The following is a 23,562-nucleotide window of genomic DNA, read 5'->3' on the forward strand; positions in this document are numbered from 1 at the left end:
TACTGAAGCATGCTGTGAAGTGTGTGCCCAACTTGATCTTCTTCCAGATAGCTACCGCTTGTCCCAGCCACCACTTATTAAAAATTCTCTCTTTGAATTCCCTCCTGATTATCCTTTTAGAGGTTTCATTTTTGAATTTTTGCTCTAATCCATAGTTTGCTTGATTTGATAAAATTCTAATCATTGTATAAAACTTAAAATCCATGAAGAGGCACCATGTGTATTCCGTGGCTGAGAATAATGGGAGGTGAGGTGTGTAATGAAGTTAGTTTAAAAGATTTTATTTATTTATTCATGAGAGACACAGAGGCAGAGACACAGGCAGAGGGAGAAGCAACCCCCTTCGGGGAGCTCAATGTGGGACTCCATCCCCGGATCCTGGGATCAAGCCCTGGGCTGAAGGCAGATGCTCAACCTCTGAGCCACCTAGGTGTCCCTTTTTTTCTTCTTTTTTACAAGCAGGAGCTAGTACCTTGAGGTTCTCCCTACTGCCTTTCAGTTTGAAATCATGATGATGGAAGGAGGAGGGCTCTCTTTAGGGGTCTGGTAGGCTGCCCTTTGGCGACTTTTGACCCTCTGCTTGGACACTGAGCTATACTTCCTACAAAAAGATTTACTGACATTGTCTTAATTATTTGCTTTGAGGATTTTTTTTGTAACTTGCCCTGAGAAATTGAAAACTTTGGATGAATGGGCTATTTAATAGCAGCTTACATCTTAGTGGGATGAAAGAGATAAAACTTTTGGGTACAGTCTAACCTTAGGACTCTCAAAGGAAAACTACTATAGAGCCAGTAACCTCACCTTTGAATGGTAACTGCACATTACAAAACATGGTGAGCAAGGATACTGAAGCCTTGTCTGTCCTGTTTGCTGCATGCTGATTATCTCTTGGATCCTTTTGGTCAGATTTCAGAATTTCAGATGAATATCAAATTGTTAGATGAGGGGCGTGATCCCGGGATGCTGGATCCAGAGTCTCACATTGAACTCCTGGCAGGAGCCTGCTTCTCCCTCTGCCTATGTCTCTGCGTCTCTCTGTGTGTGTTTTTAATGAATAAATAAAATCTTTAAAAAAAATTGTTAGATGAGGGAACATTTCCCAAATTTCTAGATGTGAGTATTCTCAAAATATTTATTTCCATTCTTCCTTTGTTTAAGGTTTTATTTATTCATGAGAGAGACAGAGACCTAGGCAGAGAGAGCAGCAGTCTGATGCCAGACTCCATCCCTGGACCCTGGGATCACACCTTGAGCCAAAGGCAGACACTTCAACCACTGAGCAACCCATGTGTCCCATCCATTCTTCCTTTAAAAGAAAAAGTTTTAAATAATCCTGAATTCATAAAAACCTGATTTCTTTTTTCCCCTGACTCCCCGCACCAAAAAATGATCAGTAACAAGTGCTATTGATTTGAATTCTTACCTGTACTAACCTCTTATTTCTGATTCTCATTTGTTATCTCTTCTATTGTAAAAGCATCCCCTTTAAATTTCTCTCGATGCCTCCCCCCGCCCCCGCTGCTGTGCATGCACACACGTACATGAGAACATGAGTCAAGAAAAAATCTTTGAAAAAATCTCCTATTAAAGAAAAATAACTTAGAGGCTTAAAATTTGTTAAGCAGCAGGAGGAGGGGCACTTGGGTGGCTCAGTGGTCGAGTGTCTGCCTTCCACTCAGGGTATGTGATCCCTGAGTTCTGGGATCAAGTACCACATCAGGCTCCCCTTGGGGAGCTTGCTTCTCCCTCTACCTGTGTCTCTGCCTCTCTCCATACCTCTCATGAATAAATAAAATCTTATAAAGCTCTTCCTTTCTTTTTCTTTTTTTTTTTTTAAAGAATGTTGTTCATTGACAAAACTTGGGGAATCCTCAGGTGATTCTTACAAGTCACTAGTAGGCATAATTAGAGGATCTTTTAAAAAGTGCAAATCCGATTATTTTTCTTTTAAAAACCTTATGCTGGCTCCTTGTTGCTTCCTGGATGAAGTCCAAACTCTTACCACATTTTTTTTGTGGTGTTCTATGAACTGAGCTAGCCCCTGACTTCTACAGCCTCATTGTTCCTCCTGCCTTCTCCACAGCTGCCAGTGGCAGGAAGACTTCCTTCACGCTGGAGCATGGCAGGAGAACCTGCATTTATGTCCTCTGGCTTGCTCCTCCAGCCTTCTTTGTCCATAAAGCTCTCTGCTGCAATGATCTTTAGTCCTCCTCCCACATGGACTGAGTTCCTGAGCACCCCAGAGATGCTCACCTTCACAGCACTGCCTCCCTTCCTGTGGCATCTCAGCTGCGGAGCTCCATGCTTCATGCCACACTGCATTTGTCTCTGAAGCTCTTTTACCTGTCACCTCATGAGCTGTGAGCCTGCTTTTGATGCCTAGGAGTTGGTAGTTGGTCTTTCATTTCAGGATGCTTAGGCCCTATAATTATCTAAGCATCTGTGGTGATAGAATGTGTCAACCTTGTGAAGTCTGGTTGCTTTTATGAGAGGGTAGGTTTGGGTTCTATAAAATGATAGTGTTTACTGTTAACTCATGTTCGTTGTGACCTATCTAGTAGACATTTATTGATAGCAGTTTGAAACTGCCATGCAGCAGCCCTTTGAGCATCCAGACTGGTCTCAGTCAACAGCTAGGACCCAGAGCCTCTTCCAACTTGTTTGCATTAACTTCTGCTCTGGCTAGAGGTTAGAGAAGCAGAATGGTCTTACTGCCATGTGTATTACTCAAATGTTTTATAAACCTGAGGTTATTTTTTATAAAGGATTTTATTTATTCATGAGACAGACACAGAGAGGCAGAGACACAGGCAGAGGGAAAAACAGGCTCTATGCAGGGAGCCCTATGTGGGACTCAATCCTGGGACTCCAGGATTACACCATGGGCTGAAGGCAGGCGCTAATAAACCACTGAGCCACCCGGGGATCCCCTAAACATGAATTTCTAAGGGGATTCAAATTAATAATGAATTACCAAAATATAAAATATCTGTCAAAATTTGGTTTGGTGTTCCTGATATTTGTGATAACAAAAACTGGGGTAAATACGGCTTGACACCGGTTTTGATTTTTTATTTTAAGTAAACTATACCCCACACATGGGCCGTAACTACCACCTTGTTTGTGGTCAAGAATCATATGCTCTACTGTCTGAGCCAGCCAAGGACCCGGAGGCTGATTTTATATATATCTATACTTATTTATCTATCTACCTAAGCTTTAAATGCCATAATTTCCCTTACAAGCACCAATTTTGTTTAATGGTTTTCAAAGTATATTCTAATTTCTCTTGTGAACTCTTCTCAAACTTTTTGAAAAATATATAAAAAATATCACTCCTGGGGCACCTGGGTTGCTCAGTGGTTGAGCATCTGCCTTCAGCTCAGGTCGTGATCCCAGGGTCCTGGGATTGACTTCCATATCAGGCTCCCTGCAGGAAGTCTGCTGTCCCCCTGCCTATGTCTCCCTCTCTCTGTATCTCTCATTAATAAATAAATAAAATCTTAAAATCACTCCCTCTTTCGAAAAATCAGTCATAATAGAATTCTAAATCAATAGGATAGAAAGTTGTCTTGAGCAAGGTCATATGTCTCAAAGTATTGCTTGAAAAGAGTTTTATTTTTTTTTAAAGATTTTATTTATTTATTCATGAGAGACACACAGAGAGGCAGAGACCTAGGCAGAGGGAGAAGCAGGCTCCCTGCAGGGAGCCCAACGTGAGATCCCCTGGGACTCCAGGATCACCCCCTGGGCTGAAGGCAGCGCCAAACCACTCAGCCACTGCTGAGTCACTCTTTTCAAACCACCCCCTTGAAAAGAGTTTTAATGGCTGCATAGTATTCCATCATATGACTGTACCGCTGTGCCATGGTTGAACATTGTCCCTGTGGTTGTGCAGGTGGCTTATATCTAAACCAGCCATTTTCTCTTCTAGAAAATACTGATGACTTTCCTGTGTTTGGGCAGGTAGCTTATTTCTAAATAGTGATGATTACCTTTGAAAATATTTATGTTGGCTTAGGATATGTTCTTTAAAATGGTGGTTCTAGGTCAAAGGATGTGAAGACCACTATTTTTTATAGTATTATATGTATACTCAAATCGTTTTTCAGAAAACTTGTGCTGCTTAAGCAAAGCTTCGGTATAGACAGATCTTCCCTCAAAGCAGGAAAGTTGGCATCTGTGTGAAACGAAGTCCTAAGAGCTAAGAAACTAAGAGATGATGAGGAAAAGCAAAGGAATAGCTCTTTAAATGGGCTGGGAGCTCTACCGCTTGCATTCAAATAATGGTTTTTCTTTCAACTGCATAGCAACTATGAAATGTTATGAATTTTTGTCCATTGTGTTGTGAGATAACTCTTAAATGGCAGATCCTTGGAGATCTGTCAGAACAGCTCAAACTTCATGTCACTCTTTTAAAAAAGATTTATTTTTGAGAGAGCACATATCCCCCCCCCCCGCCCCCCCCCCTCCAGCCACACACACAAGGGGGCAGGCAGAGCTAGAAGCCAGCTCCCCACTGAGCAGGGAGCACGATCTGGGAGTCAATCCCAGGACCCTGGGATCACGACCTGAGCAGCCAAAGGCAGCCACTTACGAACTGAGCCATCCCACAGGCCCTCAAACTTCATCTCTTAGCTGTGGTTAATACTGAAGGAACGTAGTGGTTTGTACCTTAGATACCTAGCCTGTTTTTCCAATCCTTTAGCTAAATAGTTTTTGATTTGTGGAAAATTGTTTCCTTTCTTTACAGTTTTGGGCATTACTGCAAACATCCCCCCACCCCACCCCTTTTAGATTTTATTTATTTGAGAAAGAGCAAACGCGAGTGACAGGAGGGGCAGAGGGAGAAGCAGGCTCCCCTCTGAGCAGGGAGCCCAACTTAGGGCTTGATACCAGGCCCCAGGGATCATGATCTATCTGAGCCAAAGGCAGACGTTTGAAAGACTTGAGCCACCCAACTGTCCCTGTCTTTCCCTTCTTCCCCCCACCATCTAAGGGGTCCTCAAAGTATTGTTGATTTCCTCTCATAAACTTGAGGTTTCTTGCATTCTCATTGCCATTAATCTAGTTTAGGACATTATCCTCCACTAGGATTGCTGCCAAGGTGTTTTGCTGGCCTAAAATCACAGCAAGTCCTGTCACAGCTGCTTAGCATGTCATACCAAACATTTTGGAACCTATCCCTTGTCTACCATTTTAGCCACTTGGTGTTCTTCTATCACATGCTTCTGGAAAAAGTACCTGTTGGGATTCATCATTCTGTTTAATTGCCAGAGTGGTGGTGTGTATTCTGTGGATATATGGCCAGGAGTAGAATTATTGAAACAAAATATTGGTGTCATTTAATATTTTGAGACATTTTCTCAAGTTTTTCCAAAAGGGTTGTTTACTCTTCCTGTAGCTGGTGAGTGCACAGTGGCTCTCACTTTATCTTGGCTCATCATTGGAAAGTTTTTGCTGATTGCGTAAGAGAAAACCTCCTTCATGACTTTTAACCTTGCATTTCTTTGGATCTGAGTGTTTTCTTCCTCTGTTTGTTAACTAGTCTAAGAAAGTTCAGAGGAAGAGAGCAACCACTTTTAAGAATTAGGTCTGACAGAGACTGACGTGGTTTTTGGAGCATTAACCGGAAAAGCTTTAGTTCATGTTTGTTACTCTGAGACACAAGTGAGAGAACTTGAAACCAGCATAGCTGAAAGGAAAGTAGCTTAGTTAAGAGATCTAGAGAGAGGTTTTTTATGATTTTTGTTTTCAATTCAGGAAAGTTTGGACAAATAAGTCATGGTAAGGCAGGGATCTAGGTGGGCCAAGGAGAGTTTCATGAACTTCCTTCTGTTTCTGCTTCTCAAGCAAATCAGCATGTTGATTCCTTCTTACACAGTCAAGTTTTCCAAGTCCCACACCATCCAGAGGTGTCTGCTGCCACCTGAGAGGGACCATTGTTGTTTTTCTCGCATCCCTCACTTCCCATTTGGAATATCTTACGAGATTTTTGTTTTGGTGATGGATTGGAGCTGCATTTTAGCTCTTGCTAGTGTAGCCAGGACACGGGTGCAAGAGCACCTGGCTGCAGGGAATCCCAGACAGACCAGGTTTGGCCATTCGCCACCGACAATCCAAAGGCAGAGACAGTAATGGTGAAACAAGAAAGGAATTTCACTGAGGCCAACACTGGGAAGACAGAGGACTAGCATCTCAAAAAATTGTCTCTCAAGTACCAAAAATACTCCCCAATTTCTGTAAGGAAGATAAGAGGCAAAGATTGGTGGGTACCTGCAGTGGGGGTGAGATTTTATTGCTTAGAGAGGGGCTGTGGTTCCCATCAGGGGATGCTTTTCCCGTAAGATCATTTACCTGAGTTAAAGAGATAGATGGAAAGAAGAATTTTATCAATTAGAAATTTCAAGGTCAAAATGAAGGTAGTTGAAGTCCTCTTGCCAGAACCACAGGATACGAGGAAGTTTGTTCTCTTAGGAGGCCACTATAGGGAAGAGGTAGGTGAATGTAGAAACTTAGCACATACAATAATACAGCAGTAGGCATCTGCCACATAAAATAAACTATTTTTTCTTTGGTCTCTAGACCCAGTGTGGGGCTCAAACTCAGAGCGTGAGGTTGAGTCACACGCTCTACTGAGCGACCCTAGAAACCAGTTCTTAAGCCAACCGATGTAGAAGTGTAAATCAGATGGGAGAGTAGGAGAGAGCCAGAGAAGAACCAGGTTGACTGCTTGCTCTACTTGGTTTTTGTGATTCGTTCTATGTTCCCCCTGTAGGCAGGAGGGATTTCTGAGAAGACCTGTGGCTAGTGGGTAGAGGATACAGTTAGTTATAAGGTTGTAGAAGTTTCTGTTACAGAGAATCTAAGTGGCATCACTGTCTAGTTTAAATTAGGGACACTTATGATCTTGAAAAGAGTTAACCTGATTTCTAAGTCAGCGGAAGCACATCCTGCTTTCTTTGGCCAAGTAGGTAACATAAATGAGTCAAATTGGCTGGGGTATTTACACAGTAAATAGGTGAATCTTTCCAGGCAAATGTGTACCTGTCTTAGATTGTAAAACGCTCAGCCTTCTTGATTTCTTTCTACACAGGCTGATAGAAGTAAGTGTGCAGAAGTTTTTTCAGTGTGAGAAAATTGATACAAACATGATGAAAAATGATACTTGACACCCGTGGCCTACTCCTCCTGTGGATAAAATGAAGTTTGCAGTATTGGAGACTGATGAATGGGAGAGGTTTTCTTCTGTAGGAGGAGTCTAGCCTTCTGTAATGGTATTCTGTTCTGCTTCTTAGGTTGGCTTGGGAGTAATAGCTTGTAATTAGAAATGTTTTTACAATTTATACTTCTTAAATAGATTCTCTACTTCTCTAAAAAAGACAACAAACAAACAATACTGGGCTCATGTGCAAAAGGCATAGCCACTATTTGGAAAGCTTTAATCCATTAGCTTAACTGCTTTTGTTGCAAAGCACTGCCACTGGTTTTTTTTAGTTCTTATCTGAAAGTGTGGCCCTGGAGACCCATAAGACATGGGGCTGGTGCTTTTTCACTGCTTCATCTCATCTACATGGTGATGGTGTTCTAGGTATTTGAACACTTAATTCAGTAATAACTAGCCAGCAATTAATTTAAGATGTGTACAAATAATGCCAGCACTCTAGAGCCAAATGATACAAATTGCTTTCAACTTCTCCCATCTATTTTGAAAGTCTTTTCAAAGTTAAACCCTATTTTCTGGAATTCTTAGGCCACAGCTGGAGCCAAGTTGAATGTTGGACCAAGTTGAATGTTCAAGATTTTGGGGTGGGGACAAAGACTACTTTTTTTTTTTTTTTATAAGTTCAGAATCACCAGAGCAAGAGAAGGAATAATTTTTAGCCTGGAGGCACAAAATGTTTCTGGAGACAAATTGAGGTATTTTTAAAAATTATTTAAGTAAACTGTGCCCAACATGGGGCTCAAACTTAATACCCCAAGATCAAACATCATGAGCTCCTCCTCCTGAGCCAGCCAGGCATCCCAGGAGAGCCTGCTTTCATGTTTCTCTTTTCCTGCTGGGAATAGGAGACTAAAATCCAAATGGTTGCGCAAGAACGATCTTCTGAGAATGTGTCTGTTGAAGTCACAGGAGAGTGCCTGTGTGTTATTGTGATGGATGACAAATGGTGGTTTTCTGATTTACTTCTAATTTGTGAATTGACTTTGTATAAGGATGGAATTTTCCCATCCCATGTCCATCCGTTTCACTATGGATTCCTATTTTATTCAGTAGATCAATCAGGATTCTATCATTAATGTTTCTTATTGTTTCAGATTTTGCCACATGGAATTTCCTTCAAGTTATCCTTTTAACATGCCACCCCCCCATCATTCTTTGAGTACATCCTTATTTGGGGGGCATACCAAGATGTTCCAGGTTCATCCTGTACTCTATCCAGCCTCAGAACCACTGTTTCTCCAAGGAGTCATGGATCCTTTGGGGAATACTTAGAAATCAAGACCTGGTTGCTAGGAGTGCTCATGTTAATGCTCATAGTCTCTTAGCTGAACCATCTCGTTGGCCTGCCCAATTAAATTTGATTTTAGACAACATATATTATTTGGTAAATATATCTTTTTTCTGAAATTCAAGTAACTAGTGTTCTGTGGTTTATCTGCCTACAAGTTTAGACTTAGGTCTGTTTTTCCTGATTATTTTTTCTTCCATTATTTGTAATTCTCCAAGTCTATGTTTCCTTTATCCCCCATATATTTACTTTTAAATATAGAATATACAGAAAGAAGTTTTTTAGAATTGTTCAATTCTAAGGGAGAAGAAATGTGTGGGAAATATCAGAAAGGGAGACAGAACATAGACTCCTAACTCTGGGAAATGAAGTAGGGGTGTTGGAAGGGGAGGAGGGCGGGGGTGGGGGTGAATGGGTGACGGGCACTGAGGGGGGCACTTGACGGGATGAGCACTGGGTGTTATTCTGTATATTGGTAAATTGAACACCAATAAAAAATAAATTTATTATAAAAAAAGAATTGTTCAATTCTCAGTGAAAAGGAAATTAAGACTTAGTATTCCTTTTATCTTTCGCCTGAGGACACTTCTGAATGAGCTTGCTGATTAATGACTTGAGATCTGGTTGTTAGTTCCTCATCCCCCTTCCCTTCATTTGATATGTTATTTAATTGAAATGTGTTTCTTGGGCAGCCCCGGTGGCGCCACATGTGTTTGTTTTGGGCTTAGGGTCCCCAAAGTAAGGGTGTGTGTGTGTGTGTGTGTGTGTGTGTGTGTAACATTCACACAGGCCCCCCCACCCCCATTCAGCGGTGTATGGAATGGTATATTCAGGAAAGTGTCACACACCCCTCCAGTTTCTATGTAAACCCACTCGTGTTCTGAAAGTAACCACTTTTAGTCTCTGGGTAACCCTTTTGCTTTCTTTCTGTTCATATGAGCAGATACATTCATATATTCTTATCTCCCATCTTTCTTATACCAGAAATCGCCTACTAAAAAAAAAAAAAAGAAAAAGAAATTGCCTACTATACTGTTTTGCATACTGCTTTCTTCCTGATACATCCTGGAAACAACTCCAGAGGTTTGTCATGTGGTTTTCACCTTAGACTTGCATAGTACTCCGTTGTGCCGAGAGATAACCATGTCTGCTGTGGGGTCATTTGGCTTTCCAGTTGTTGACAGTTACGAACAGTGCTGTAATAAATATCTGAGACATTATTTATACATAGGTTTGAACTTTTAGTGGTGTATCTTCAGGGTGAATTCTCAAAGGAATTGCTAAGTGAAAAGGTATGCATTAGTTTTGTTACAGATTACAAAATTCCTGCCCCTAAAAGTCCCACCAGTTTGTATTCCCTCAGGAGTAAATGAGTTGTTTCCCGACGGCTGCACAAATTGAGTGTGGTGTTATACCTTTTACCTTGTCAGTTCTTTTAATTTTATACATACTTGAGAAATAGATGAAATTTGGTATATCATTACAGCTTTAATCTGCATGTTTCTTATGGAAGTAAGACATTTCTTAATCTACAATTTTTTTTTTTTTTTTTTTTTTTTTTTTTTTTTTTGTAGACGAAACTGCAAAGGAAATCCGAATTGCTTGGTAGGGATTGGTGAGCATATTTGGTTAGGAGAAATAGATGAGAATAGTTTTCATAACATTGATGATCCCAACTGTGAGAGGAGAAAAAAGGTAAGCCATCCTTTTAAAAGTGATTACTACGTGGTATTCCTCTGGGGTTTTGCTGTTTTATTTTGCGTCTGTCATCAGAAACTATTACTGATTTGGAGGATCCTATGCAGTTTGAGGATAAGGAATAGAACTTAAATTGCTTGCATTGGAACAGTTTTTTTGTTTTATAATTGGAACAGTTTTTAATGGTAATGCTTTAAAACAGGTGCCATGTAATCCAGCAAGCCTTCAATTGATAGTTGTAGTTTATTTTTTTTAAAGATTTTATTTATTTATTTCTGAGAATACACAGAGAGGAGAGAGAGAAGCAGAGACACAGGCAGAGGGAGGAGAAGGCGCCATGCAAGGAGCCTGACGTGGGACTCGATCCTGGGTCTCCAGGATCAGGCCCTGGGCTGAAGGCGGCGCTAAAACCACTTGAGCCACTCGGGCTGCCCGATAGTTGTAGTTTAAATGCGGATTTTATGTTTGCTTTCATACTGCATGGTTTATTTTGAACTCATTTTTAAAAATCTCTTTAAAGGAAGTGATAAATAAGGAAACAAGCTACCATGATACTACTTTGGTGTCCTAGGCTTTTATTTTTATATACGTGTGTGTGTGTGTGTATACACACCACACATATATACATTTTAACAAAACATTTAGCAAAACATATTGTTTTGCCTTTTTAAAAGTACACATTAATATTGTCTAACCAAAAAGCCTGGTGTCTAATATTGTCTAACGAAGTAGCTACATTGATATTTTGTGCATTAAAATGAATGATTTCTAAGTTCAAGAATCCTCAGTCATTAGAAAAAGTTGCAACCAAATCCCCATGCTCTATTCCTTCCTGATCTATGGGATAAAAAGGAACTTTTGTGGAAGTTTTACTATGTCATTCTCCTTGACTTTAGGACTATTGCAAATGAAAACCCTATGTACACATGTTCGGAACAGATCTGTCATTGAGCCCACCATTTTAGTTTTAGCTATAAGAGGCCAGAGAAGACTAGAAGATTGAAGATGAGCTGTCCTAAGACTTTTCCACTCCTGTAGCCAACCCAGATGGGTATTGTGTAGAATTATGTTCTACCCATGGCCTTTTATAATTTTTTGTGTAAAAGGAAATTGATCTTGTAATTGTAAATTTTGTATTTTTATAGAACTCATTTGTGGGCCTCACTAACCTTGGCGCTACTTGTTATGTCAACACATTTCTTCAAGTATGGTTCCTCAATTTGGAGCTTCGGCAGGCACTATACTTATGTCCAAGTACCTGTAGCGACTACATGATGGGAGATGGTATCCAGGAAGAGAAAGGTTAGTGGGGTGGATGTGGTGCGGGCTCACTTCACAGCATATTGCCAGCTAGAACACTCTGCAAATGTAGGAAACAAACTTCTGAGTGCTCAGTATGTGCCAGACATGATGATAGGTGTTTCATAAACATTGTAAGAATTCAAAATAGTTTCCCCTTTTTTCTATAAATTATTTATGCACTGAAATGGTTCATATTCAATTGAAGGAAATACATTTGATTATTATGTAATTTATCACTACAGTGTCTCTATGTAATGTGTTGTGATTGTAGTCCATTTAATTTATAGTGATTTATTAAAAACCAGTCAATAAAGCAGACGAGTTTGAGAGACTTAATACTTCATTGTGACCACAGACTTTTGTCTTGATACCCAAATATGCTGGCTACATTGATAGCCTCTATAAATTCACTAACCTTGGCAAAAATCAATCACCAATAGCAAAGGCACTCATTGCAAATTTAGAGTTGGTTTTTTTTTTTTTTTTAGATTTTATTTATTTATTCAAGAGAGAGAGAGAGGCAGAGACACAGGCAGAGGGAGAAGCAGGCTCCATGCAGGGAGCCCGACGTGGTACTCAATCCCGGGTCTCCAGGATTACGCCCTCGGCTGAAGGCAGACGCTGTCTGCTGAGCCAACCAGGGATCCCAGAGTTTGTTTTTAGATAGAATCAATTTCAAACTGTTTCTAATGGAATTACTTAGTTTATTTCACATACAGTATGTGAATTAGTATTCCTGATAGATACTATCTATTTAGAGATTCTCTTTTAAGTGGAACTTTCCTGGAACAAATCAGATCTATCTTTTTTCAAAACGGGATTGAAGGCAACAAATGTCCGAAATTATGTAGGTCTGAGAGCTCTAAGTTGGGAGCTTTGACTCTTGCTCCCATCTATAAATCCTGTATTTGAGAAAGAAAAGATAGAGGACTCATAAGCCCCACATCTTCTGGTAGCCCCATAGACAAGGGTAATGTGTTAGAGTTTTGGTCCTTGTTAATAGTGACCTTTGCTTCAAAAACACTGTTGTTTATGGGCAGCTGGCATAGAGCATGCCATAGAGCATGTGAATATTCATCTCGGTTAGAGACCCATGTTGGGTGTGGAGCCTATTTAAATAAAAAGCAAACACAGGACTTAAAGTATTTTCCCACCTCCCCATAAAATTCTTATTTCCCCCAAACATTATTTTTATAGTTTTGAATACTTAAATCTAGATTTAAAGATTAGGGTAACATTGTGTGTAAAGGATGATTATTGTAAAATGGATCCTTTTTGATGTTTAGCATTATTTTGCTAAAATATAAATTTACCAGGGATATGACAGCTACATAACAAGTGAAAACTAAATTTCTGTTTTATAAAATGATGTGTCATGGCCTTTTGGGTATTGTGGCTTTAACATAATCTTAAACTCTCTTTTTTTTTGAATTTCTAAGTGCATGGATTTTTAATATTTCACCAAAATTGTCCCTCACTTCATTCTGAGTGCACATTTCTACTACTATTTTAATAGACACAGTGCAGTAGAGTGCAAAGGCTTTGTGTTGGATAATGATGGAATCTGGGTTCTGCTCACAGCTCAGTCACTCCCTTACTTTATACATGCGAAAGCCAGGGGCACTTGGGTGGTACAGTCGGTTAAGATTCTGACTCTTGGTTTTGGCTCAGGTTGTGATCTTCTTGGTTATTAGATCAAGCCCCACATCAGGTTGTATGCAGAGTGTGAAATCAGCTTGAGATTCCCCCACCTCCACCCCCACGCTCATACTTACGCTTTCTTCCTCTCTCTCATTTTAAAATAAGTAAATCTTTAAAAAATAAAGGAAAGCCAGCAGAGGAGTAGTTATTATTAATATTATTATTATAATTTTAAGAGAACATGAGAGTGGAGAAGTGCAGAGGGAGAGAGAAACTCAAGTAGACTCCACACTAAGTGCCAAGCCAGTCACAGGGTTTGATCTGACAACACTGAGATCATTATCTGAGCCAAAATCAAGAGTTGCACCCTCAACCACCTAAGCCACTCAGATGCCCCAGAGGAGTTGTTATTTTGGAGTTATAAGTATGGAGTATCTAACCTGTGATATAAGAGAGTTGCAGTAGAGATAAATTTACTTGAATTGATTGAGGGTCCACAAAACCTTAGTACCCCAGGAAGTAATATTTTTACATTTATTTTATAAATGAAATGTTGACTTCCTGAAAGTCACAGTTGGTAGTAAAGAAATAAACTATTCAGTGTCCAAATAGGAGACAGAAACAACACAATAGGTTTGAACATAAAGAACAAGGAATTACTATTTTATATATATGTATCTAAAGTTTTTTAAATTATTGTTAAGTAGTCTCTACAGCAGTGTGGGGCTTGACTCCCAAGATGGAGTCATATGCTGTTCTGACTGAGCCAGCCAGGTGTCCTGGATTAAGATTTTTATAGCATACAAGGTAGACTTTTTTATTAATTTTTAAAAAACATTTATTACTTGGATATTTCTTTGTAAGGAATCTTATTGAAGTATAGTTTGACAAAATACATTTAGGGTGTACTGCATAGTGGTTTGACAATTATATACAAGGTGCTCACCAAGAATACAGAGTTATTAATAAATAATAAATATTAAATAATTAATAATTATCTAAATATATTAGAGTAATGGGGGATTGGTTAGTGAGGATTAAAGAGGAATTGAAAAAAACAAGAATAGCAGATAACAGGGAGCAGCTGCTACCTCCAGGGCAAAAGAACAAACACCCAAGGCCGAGTCTCACTCCCCATTGCTCAAGCCTGAAATCATGACCTCTGAAGAATGCCCTGCACAGGCTCACTTGATGGCTGAGAAGGTCCTGGGCTGTTTCCTCAGTGGGGAACCCTCCTTGAAAGTGTGTACAGGGAAATCCTAGGTGTCAGAAACCAGGCATCATAGTAAGTGACCTCAAGAGGGTCCCTGCAGGGTCATTCACATAGTGGTCATTTGAGAGAAGGTGCTGCACAAAAGACCACTTACCACCGTGCCACCAGAGGAGGTGCTGGAGGAAGTTGCTAGATGCTGTTGGCTGCCCAAGCCTGGTGGGACATGCACAACTGAGCCCTCCAGTGCCCTCTGCTGACACAACTGAATGTTGCGCAGGCTGGTAAAGGAGAGAAGAGGTGGGCCTAGCTGATGGATGTTATCAAAGAGCAGGCAATGCAGTGTGGTGACTGACACAGAAGATAATGCTCAAGTCTTTTGGGGCTCTTGAGATGCACATTTCTTATTTACAGTACCTTGCCCTGACCCACTAAAACTTGGCACTCTAAAATACTAGGAGCTTAAAATTATTCATTCACGTTTGAATCGTATCACTGGCTTAATGTGTGGCAAGTTCACATTAATGAGATTAAAGTATTTGGCCATCTTATATAAATGGTAAATATAGTCTGCGGTTTTTATATTGCACTGAACATTTCAGTGTGATTTGACACTAGAAAACTAGTCCTGGTTGCTGTTGTACATATAACTCTTGCCTTTAGGGGATGTATATGGAGAGCCATGGCATCATTACTTCCGAAACAAATGTGATTACTAATTTGTTTCTATTAAAGTTTTTAAAAATAAGGTGTTTAATATTCTGTGAAGAAATACATATTTTAAATAAAAGCAGTTTTTTAAAAACAACATGTATTTTCCAATAGATTATGAGCCTCAAACAATTTGTGAGCATCTCCAATACTTGTTTGCCTTGTTGCAAAACAGTAATAGGCGGTACATTGATCCATCAGGATTTGTTAAAGCCTTGGGATTGGACACAGGGCAACAGCAGGTAAGAACTTTTAAATTTTATTTATTTATTTATTAAAGACTCTTTAGAGTAAGAGAGCACAAGCAGGGGTGGGGCAGAGGGAAAAGGAGAGAGAATCTTCAAGCAGGCTCCCCACTGAGAGCAGAGCCCGATGCAGGGTCCAATCTCAGGATGCAGGGTCCAATCTCAGGATCCTGAGATCATGACCCGAGCCGAAATCAAGAGCTAGATGTTTATCTGACAGCCACCCAGGTACCCCAGACACTAATTTTTTTTTTTTTAATATGAAGTACCAAAGTGTTCTTTAGAATGTTTGTAGGAGAAAATTAAGTGAAATGTGCCTTTTTTATAAAAAGATTTTATTTATTCATTAGAGGCACAAAGAGAAAGGCAGACACACACGCAGAGGGAGAAGCAGGCCTCCTGCAGGGAGCTTGATAAAAGACTCAATCCCAGGACCCCCAAGATCATGCCCTGAGCTGAAGGCAGATGCTCAACCACTGAGCCACCCAGGTGTCCCATGAATTAGAGCATTTATTTACTGTCCATTTTACATTTTACTTGATCCCATTTCTGAAAATTACATACGTGGGCACAAACTGGTTCAGCATAGCTCTAGTCCTTATCTGAAAATGCTAAGTTCGGGATCCCTGGGTGGCGCAGCGGTTTGGCGCCTGCCTTTGGCCCAGGGCGCGATCCTGGAGATCCGGGATCGAATCCCACATCGGGCTCCCGGTGCATGGAGCCTGCTTCTCCCTCTGCCTGTGTCTCTGCCTCTCTCTCTCACTGTGTTCCTATCATAAATAAAAATAAAAAAAAAATTTAAAGATTTAAAAAAAAAAATGAAAATGCTAAGTTCAAAATGGAGAGTTTCTGGAACATTTCAGTTACTGCTGTTTGTATCAGAAGTCGAAAAGCAAGGTATGATTTTTCTTATTAATCCCAACGTGTGTTGTAGGATGCCCAAGAATTTTCAAAGCTGTTTATGTCTTTGTTGGAAGATACTTTGTCTAAACAAAAAAATCCAGATGTGCGGAACATTGTCCAACAGCAGTTCTGTGGAGAATATGCTTATGTAACCGTGTAAGTGTGTTTCAGCTTCCCGAGGTATACTGTATTCTAAGACTGTTGCTCGCCTGCTATCTGATTTTTCGGTTCATGTTACAGCTCTTGTGGGCTGTCATGGGGCCTGTAATATTTATAGTAATTCATTTCCATGGGAACATGTAAACAGCTGACGTGCTAAATGTAGTTGAACTCATTCAGATGTTGAGAGCTGTGTGTGGTTGAGCTCTCACCATGTAATTTATGACTGTGTTGTGAGTTCGAGAAGGAGATTGGAGTCCGTGGAATACTGAAGTAAATGTAAAATTACTCTTGAAATTTTTCTTAATCGTAAGCTACATGCCTCACCAATCACTTTGTTTTTATTTTTAATATGTAGCGTAAATAATTTCCCTGAAAGAAAACCAAGGAAATAAATGCGTCCTTCCATAGTTCTAAAATGTAATACAATGGAACTTAATTGTTTTCCGTTCTTATCTTAATTTTATCACTCTGTTTTATTATAGTTGCAATCAATGTGGCAGAGAGTCTAAGCTTTTATCAAAGTTTTATGAACTGGAGTTAAATATCCAAGGCCACAAGCAATTAACAGATTGCATCTCAGAATTTTTGAAGGTATTCAAATTTTGGTGTATATGTTGTTTCTGCTCATTAATCGTAAAGTACTATTCTGAATGGTTTTGTTATTTAATGGCCAAATTCATCATTTTAGCCTTTTCTACATATGAAGTGTCTATTTCTGTAATGATCTGGAGAAAACTTTGTAAATTTTAAAGTGTTGAAGCAGGCTATGTGTTAAAAACAATTTGGGGCAGTTTCAGTTATGTAAAGCTATGTGTTAAACACTTGTATAATTAGGGAAAAGAAACTTGTATAATTAGGAGTGGCAGAGAGTTTTAGGAAATGTAAGCTCTACTACTACCAGGTTAATTTGAATTTGATTTCAGGAGAACGTGTGGAATGTGTGTTTTTTAAAGCACTACTGTGGTCTTCAGATCCTCCACTCCATATTTCTCCTTTCAGTGTATGTAGATGCATGTGGAGGAAGGGGAGTGGCTTCCTTTCTTTCTAAGTTAGAAAAGCTTTTAGGGGGAAGCCTCTTACCAAGTGGGAACAGGCACGTGGCATGATAGATGAGCTTATCCTATAGCTTCCTTTCTTAGCACAACCGTTAGCCTGCTTTAAATAGTCATTTACTGAATTCAGTCAGCTAGATATTGGTTGAGTGCTTACTGTGTTCACCCACTGATTCAGTGGTTAGGGATAACCCTAGTGGTTGAAACAGAAAACTTTTGCCCTACAACGTAGTATTGTGGGGGACCGGGGAAGGCAGTACAATACATCTAAGTAAAATATTTAATGTGTCAAGTATTATAAGTGCCGTGGAAAAAAATAAATCTGGGAATGGGGATGGAGAATGTGGTAGTGTGAGACTGGGATTGGTTGCAGTTAGAAATAAAATGACTGAAAGTGAAGGAGTGAGCCTTGTAGGAAATGGAAGTACAGCTGCTCGAGACAAGAATGTGCCTAGTGGTTTGAGGAACAGCAGGATCTGTGTAGCTGAAGTGAATAAGCAAGGGGAGACATATGTTGTGGAGGTAACCAAAGACCATATCAGATGGAGCCTGGTGGGCTTTTGCTAGAGTCTTGACTTCGAGTGCAGTGAAATGCCATCAGGGAATGGTAAGCATAGGAGACTTATGGTCTGCCTGTAGGGGAGAACTGAGGGCCTGTCTTGAGAATTGGCTGAAGGTGGGATGGGGCAGACAGAGGAGTTGATGCTGGTTTTGACCAAGGGCTAGATAAGAAGGTGATAAGTAAGTAGTATTTTCGATATATTTTCAAAGAACTGATATAGTTTACTGACTGGACATGGAAGTGAGTCAAGGATTACTAAGTTTTGGCCTGAGTTCTAGGTAGGATGGAATTGCCAAAACTGCTCTAAGAAGGGCTGTGGGAGAAATAGGCCTGGGAGAGGGAGTGGGAGTTTGTTTGGGGGTGCGTTACATTTGAGACATGGTTCAGGGGAGTTGGGGCTGGATGAAATCGGGATTGAGAGAGACCAGGACCAAGGATCAAGCCCTCAGACACTGAGAGGCTTAGGGAGGTAGGAGTTGCTGACAAAGGAAGCTGAGGAGGAGGAGGACTGGCCAGCGAGTTAAGAGGAAAAATTTAAAAAGAAACCACCAAGCTATACCACTGAATTTCTCACAGTCTTTTAGCTTTACCTCATCAGCATGATTCAGTAATTTTAACTGTGTGATTTTTGTATATATGTAATTTTGTATTCTGGTGGCCATGTGTAATTTCAACCCATTTTTCATTGTCCTTAAGTTATTTTTGTTGCATCAAAGTACATAATGGTCTTTGTTTTTGGTAGAACCTGCTTTATAGTTCTTATAATTCCCAAAGTGGGATTATCAGGGAAAAGTATTTTCAAAAGTATTTACAAAAATTCTACATCTTGGTAAGAGGCATGTCAATTTTAAATCCTTGCATACAAATTAATAATATCACTGCTATGTAGTACCTTTTATCTTATATCCTTCATTACTTATAGTGGCTTGATCTTCAACAGGTGGGGGGGATCTGTTACTTGAAATTATTCTTTACATCATAGATTAGGATCTTTTTACTAACCTTTCTTTTTTTATTTATTTTTTTTTTTAAATTTATTTTTTTTTTTAAACCTTTCCATCTTCTAATTCTTTTAATATAACGTTTTATTTGTAATCAGGAAGAAAAATTAGAAGGAGACAATCGATACTTTTGTGAAAACTGTCAAAGTAAACAGAATGCAACAAGGAAGATCAGACTCCTTAGCCTTCCCTGTACCTTGAACTTACAGCTGATGCGTTTTGTCTTTGACAGGTAAATATGTTTGAGCAGCAGTATTTGTTTATTATGGACTAATGTGAACAGATTTTACCATAGATCAAGTAATAGAACACTTATAATTTGAGACTAGATTTGGAAATGAAAGTTGTAAGTGGGACCTGTCATTTTGAAATCCCAATATTTCCTGATTTTATCACAAAATTCTTAAGGATGCCACCAATATATTAGTGACTAGAAAATAAAAGAATCGTTGTTTTAATTCTATCAAAAACGGCAAAGGAAAACAAACATAGGTAAGAAGTGAATTATCTTCAATGTTTATATAAGAAATAAATTCCTACTTGTTAATCCTCCATCCCTAACCCACCCCTAGGAATAGATTTTTATACTATAATTAAAGGAAATGTTTGCATGAGCACATTACTTAAAGCAAGGTTGATGGCTCTCATGATTAAATTAAAACTTCTGAAACGTTCGGCATAAACCATTTAAACTCATACTTTTAACCTATTTTCCACCAATTGTCACAGCATTATGTTGACTTCTAATTATACAAGTTTTTGAGTAAGATTGCTGAATGAAACTTACCTAGGTGCCATTGAGTTCATTAAAAATACCTGATAGAGCTTATACATTGTTTTATGATTGTTTTAGATATAAATGTAATTAGCTTTCTTCTTGGTTAGGCAAACTGGACATAAGAAAAAACTGAATACGTACATCGGCTTCTCAGAAATTTTGGATATGGAGCCTTATGTGGAACATAAAGGTAAAACTTTTACCAGGCAGTGATAATTAAAATGCTCAGAGACTGTAACTTTTGATCAACTTATACAGAATAGCAGCTTATAACTATTCTTTGCTAAACTCTGGGAACAAAGACTTTTTAAGTGAGCTGAGATGTTACTTCCATTTTCCATGAGTAAGTATACCACAAAGATTAGATGGCTCATCAGTATCTACAAGAGAATAAAAAGGGGAGAAGGTACTATACTGTATGAACCCAAAAGTGGTCCCTTAGGTCAGTGCCATATCTGTAATTCGTCATAAAATTAAATCTTTTTGAGCTGCCTCCATGTGTTTTTTTTTTAAACTTTTTATCAGAAACTTTTGTTGGCATAATTCCAATACTTACACTGTAATTCTTCCCCTCTGTGACCATTGATGAATTAATTCTAGGATGGTGTGACATATTTTCAAGAAGAAATAATTGATTCCCTATTCCTCTTGATGGTCATCAGCTTACCATACAGGGCGGTGCTTGATAGAGAAAAACTTTTGGCCCTTTTGTGTCTCTTGCCCTAATGTGGAAGGACTGCTTCACCTCTTCCTTAGATTGATCTTCCTATTTATTTAATATAGAAATTACATCATAGTTTTTTGTCTCTCTCCAGAAAAAGCTTCTGGAGGCAACTTAAAATAGACAAAAACCTTAAAAACTGTTGAAAGAAATCGTTGGGGGGATGCCTGGATGGCTCAGTGGTTGAGCATCTGCCTTTGGGCTCTGGTGGTGATCCCGGGGTCCTTGGATTGAGTCCTGTGTCAGGATCTCCGCAGGGAGCCTGCTTCTCCCTCTGCCTATGTTTCTGCCTCCCTCTCTGTCTCATGATTCAAGAAAAATTTTTTTTAAAAGAACAGTCTTTGGGTTGCCTGGGTGGCTCAGCAGTTATGCACTTCCCTTTGGCCCAGGGCGTGATCCTGGAGTCTCAGGTTCAATGCTGAAGTCCCTTTGCTCGTCTAATCTTTAAGAACCTGATATATGAAGACCAATATAAGACCACAACACCCCCCAGTTCTCTTTCTGTTGCTCTGTCCATGACGAATCAGTTTTCTTTATGGTTTCATGAGGTTGGGGAGATGGAAAGGCTTTTTTTTTTCTTTACTGGTTCACCTTTATTGTGAAGTAATGGGAGAGGGCTGTGGCAGGAAAAAAAAAGTAGGTAGGTGAGTCTTCGTAAGCCCTAAAATGTGGACTGTGGACCAGCGCACAAGGCGAATGCAGGTGGGCTGTTTATATCGCTATTTTATTCTTTCACTAATTAACCTAGAAATTAAAATGGGCACATTTAACTCTGGAGTTAATATCTACATCTAAATTCAGTACATGGGGCACCTGTGTGGCTCAGTGGTGACCGTCTGCCTTAGCTCAGGGCATGGTCCCAGAGTACTGGGATCAAGTCCCACATTGGGCTCCCCTCGGAGCCTGCTTTTCCCTCTGCCTATGTCTCTTGCTCTCTGTGTCTCTCTCATGAACAGATAAATAAAATCTTTAAAAATAAAAATCAGTACAAGTACTGTGGGGTGCCTGGCAGGCTTGCTTGAAAGACCACATGCACTTTTGATCTGAGGGTTGTGCAAATGCACTCCACATTGGTTGTAGAGATTACTTAAGTAGGAACTTTAAACAAGGCACTCAAACCACTGAAAAGTCAATCTTCTTCTAAATTATTTTTAATATGTATTTTTAGTTCAGCTCTTAAAAATTAAAGGAGGACTTCTTGTTTGTAGTACTGTTGGTGTTCAGTTTTTTAGCATTTTGGGTTTATCATTCATTCCAATTTGCATTCTAGACCTCCTATCTGCAGTAACTTTTTTTTAAGATTTTATTTATTTATTCATGACAGACACAGAGAGAGAGAGAGAGAGAGAGGCAGAGACACAGGCAGTGGGAGAAGCAGGCTGTGTGCAGGGAGCCCAACATGGGACTCGATCCCAGGTCTCCAGGATTACACCCCGGGCCGAAGGTGGCGTTAAACCTCTGGGCCATCGGGTCTGCCCTGCAGTAACTTATAAATATTGAATTAGAGCTTATAAAAGTCTTATTGAAAGGGCTGCTGATGGCAGATTGTTTTCACATGCCACTATCTGAAAGTGTCTGTATTTTGTTCTTGAAAAATTTATTTCCTCTGACGTGGGCAGTTATTTTCACGCAGGACATTAAAGACTTGTCTCTCAGGGCTTCTGTTGCTGGCAAGGAGTTGGTCGCTAAGTTTTTTGTTTTTGTTTTTAATTCTTGTGAGCTACACAGAGAGACAGAGATATAGGCAAAGGTGATACCAGTTTCCCTGTGGGGAGCCTGATGTAGGACTCTATCCTACGATCTCAAACTGAGCAGCTCAATCATTGAGCCACCCATGTGCCCCCTTAGTCCTTCTTGATGTGTGGCCTGTTTTGTCTGATTTTCTTCCTTTGGGTTTTTGGGGTCTTGCACTGTCACGCTTAGTTATTGGGGTGGGTTTGAAAAGCATTTCTCTTCCTGGGAAGGACAGTAAACAATTCCTTGACAATAACCTCTTAAAATGTCGTTTTATTCATTTTGTTTGTCTCCTGAAATTCTGCTAGGTGTGGGTTAAGACAGTTCTCCATGTCCCCTGACTCACTCGTCATTGCTTTCTCGTTTTGTCGCTTTCTCCTGAGTTCCACCTACTTTGTTCAGCTCCATCTTCTACTTTTTTGATTCTCCATTCAGGTGTTGACTTTGAGTTGCTTCAGTTTGGTTCTTTATCATATGATTGTCATGTTTTATCCTTTTATTTCTAATTATTTATTTAAACATACTTAAGTGTTCACTTGTGTGTTTTCCAGTAGCTGAGGAGAAAATCCTTATGCGTTTTGTTTCACTGTCTGTTGGGTAGGCTGCCTCTCAGTTGTAGTGATGCATGTTTTGTGTTGCAGTGTGTGACTGCATGTGTTTGACCGAATTCACCTTCCTTAGAACCGTCACTCATCCCAGGACCACATGTAAATAAACTCTTGTGCACTTTTTAAACTTTGTAGGTAGTATGAATTGTGGTAGATAGAAACATGAGTCTAGCATCTCAAGAACGTGTAATATTTGGGGTTTTATCTCCCTTCCTCCTCCTCCCCAGTGTCAGCTATAAGGCAGATCATTTTTTCCTGCTATTTCCTGTGCTTGACAGGTTTGTTTTCTCCACATTTCTTGAACTGAGGAACCCTAGTTTCACCCTGGGAGAATCCGGCTAGATTCCTCTCAAATGGACTTCAACCACTCTCTTTGGCTCCATGTGCATGTGCAGAATCATTCTAGATTTCTTAATGTTTTCTCTCCTGATAGTTTCTAGTTATCTATGCCAGTACCTATTTTGACAGCAATTCTCCTTTAATGACGTTCCTCCAGTTTTTCCTAAAACATTTTCTTTTATTCTAGAAACAATAGCTTTTTAGTTTTACTCTCCCATCTGGTTAGTTTGTGTAATTTTGTAACAAGTAAGAGCAGCCAATACTTGCTAAGGATATAGTTCAGCCAGTTTGCTGATAGGCAAAGTCTACAACAGAATAGCTTTGTAATCATGACTTGGGTGCCCAGAATGTCAGAGCTTTCCAGCTGTATATTTTAGAG

At 39.6% G+C, this 23,562-nt stretch overlaps 1 protein-coding gene across 5 annotated transcripts in view; it reads left to right on the forward strand.

Annotated features, from left to right (window-relative positions):
* USP48 (ubiquitin specific peptidase 48) overlaps nucleotides 1-23,562 on the forward strand; it is an 84,641-nt gene that overhangs the window by 17,478 nt on the left and 43,601 nt on the right. For 4 of the 5 annotated variants that reach the window (XM_041765807.1, XM_041765808.1, XM_041765809.1 and 1 more), the window contains exons 2-8: nucleotides 10,091-10,211; nucleotides 11,360-11,516; nucleotides 15,193-15,320; nucleotides 16,258-16,382; nucleotides 16,871-16,979; nucleotides 19,102-19,235; nucleotides 19,889-19,971. In XM_041765807.1, the coding sequence (XP_041621741.1) occupies nucleotides 10,091-10,211; nucleotides 11,360-11,516; nucleotides 15,193-15,320; nucleotides 16,258-16,382; nucleotides 16,871-16,979; nucleotides 19,102-19,235; nucleotides 19,889-19,971 (857 nt within the window). Of the gene's footprint in view, nucleotides 1-10,085; nucleotides 10,212-11,357; nucleotides 11,517-15,192; nucleotides 15,321-16,257; nucleotides 16,383-16,870; nucleotides 16,980-19,101; nucleotides 19,236-19,888; nucleotides 19,972-23,562 lie in introns of those variants that run through there. The other variant, XM_041765811.1, reaches the window with a different exon arrangement.

Source organism: Vulpes lagopus, chromosome 8 (assembly GCF_018345385.1).
Source record: "Vulpes lagopus strain Blue_001 chromosome 8, ASM1834538v1, whole genome shotgun sequence".
In the NCBI taxonomy this organism is placed as follows: domain Eukaryota; kingdom Metazoa; phylum Chordata; class Mammalia; order Carnivora; family Canidae; genus Vulpes; species Vulpes lagopus.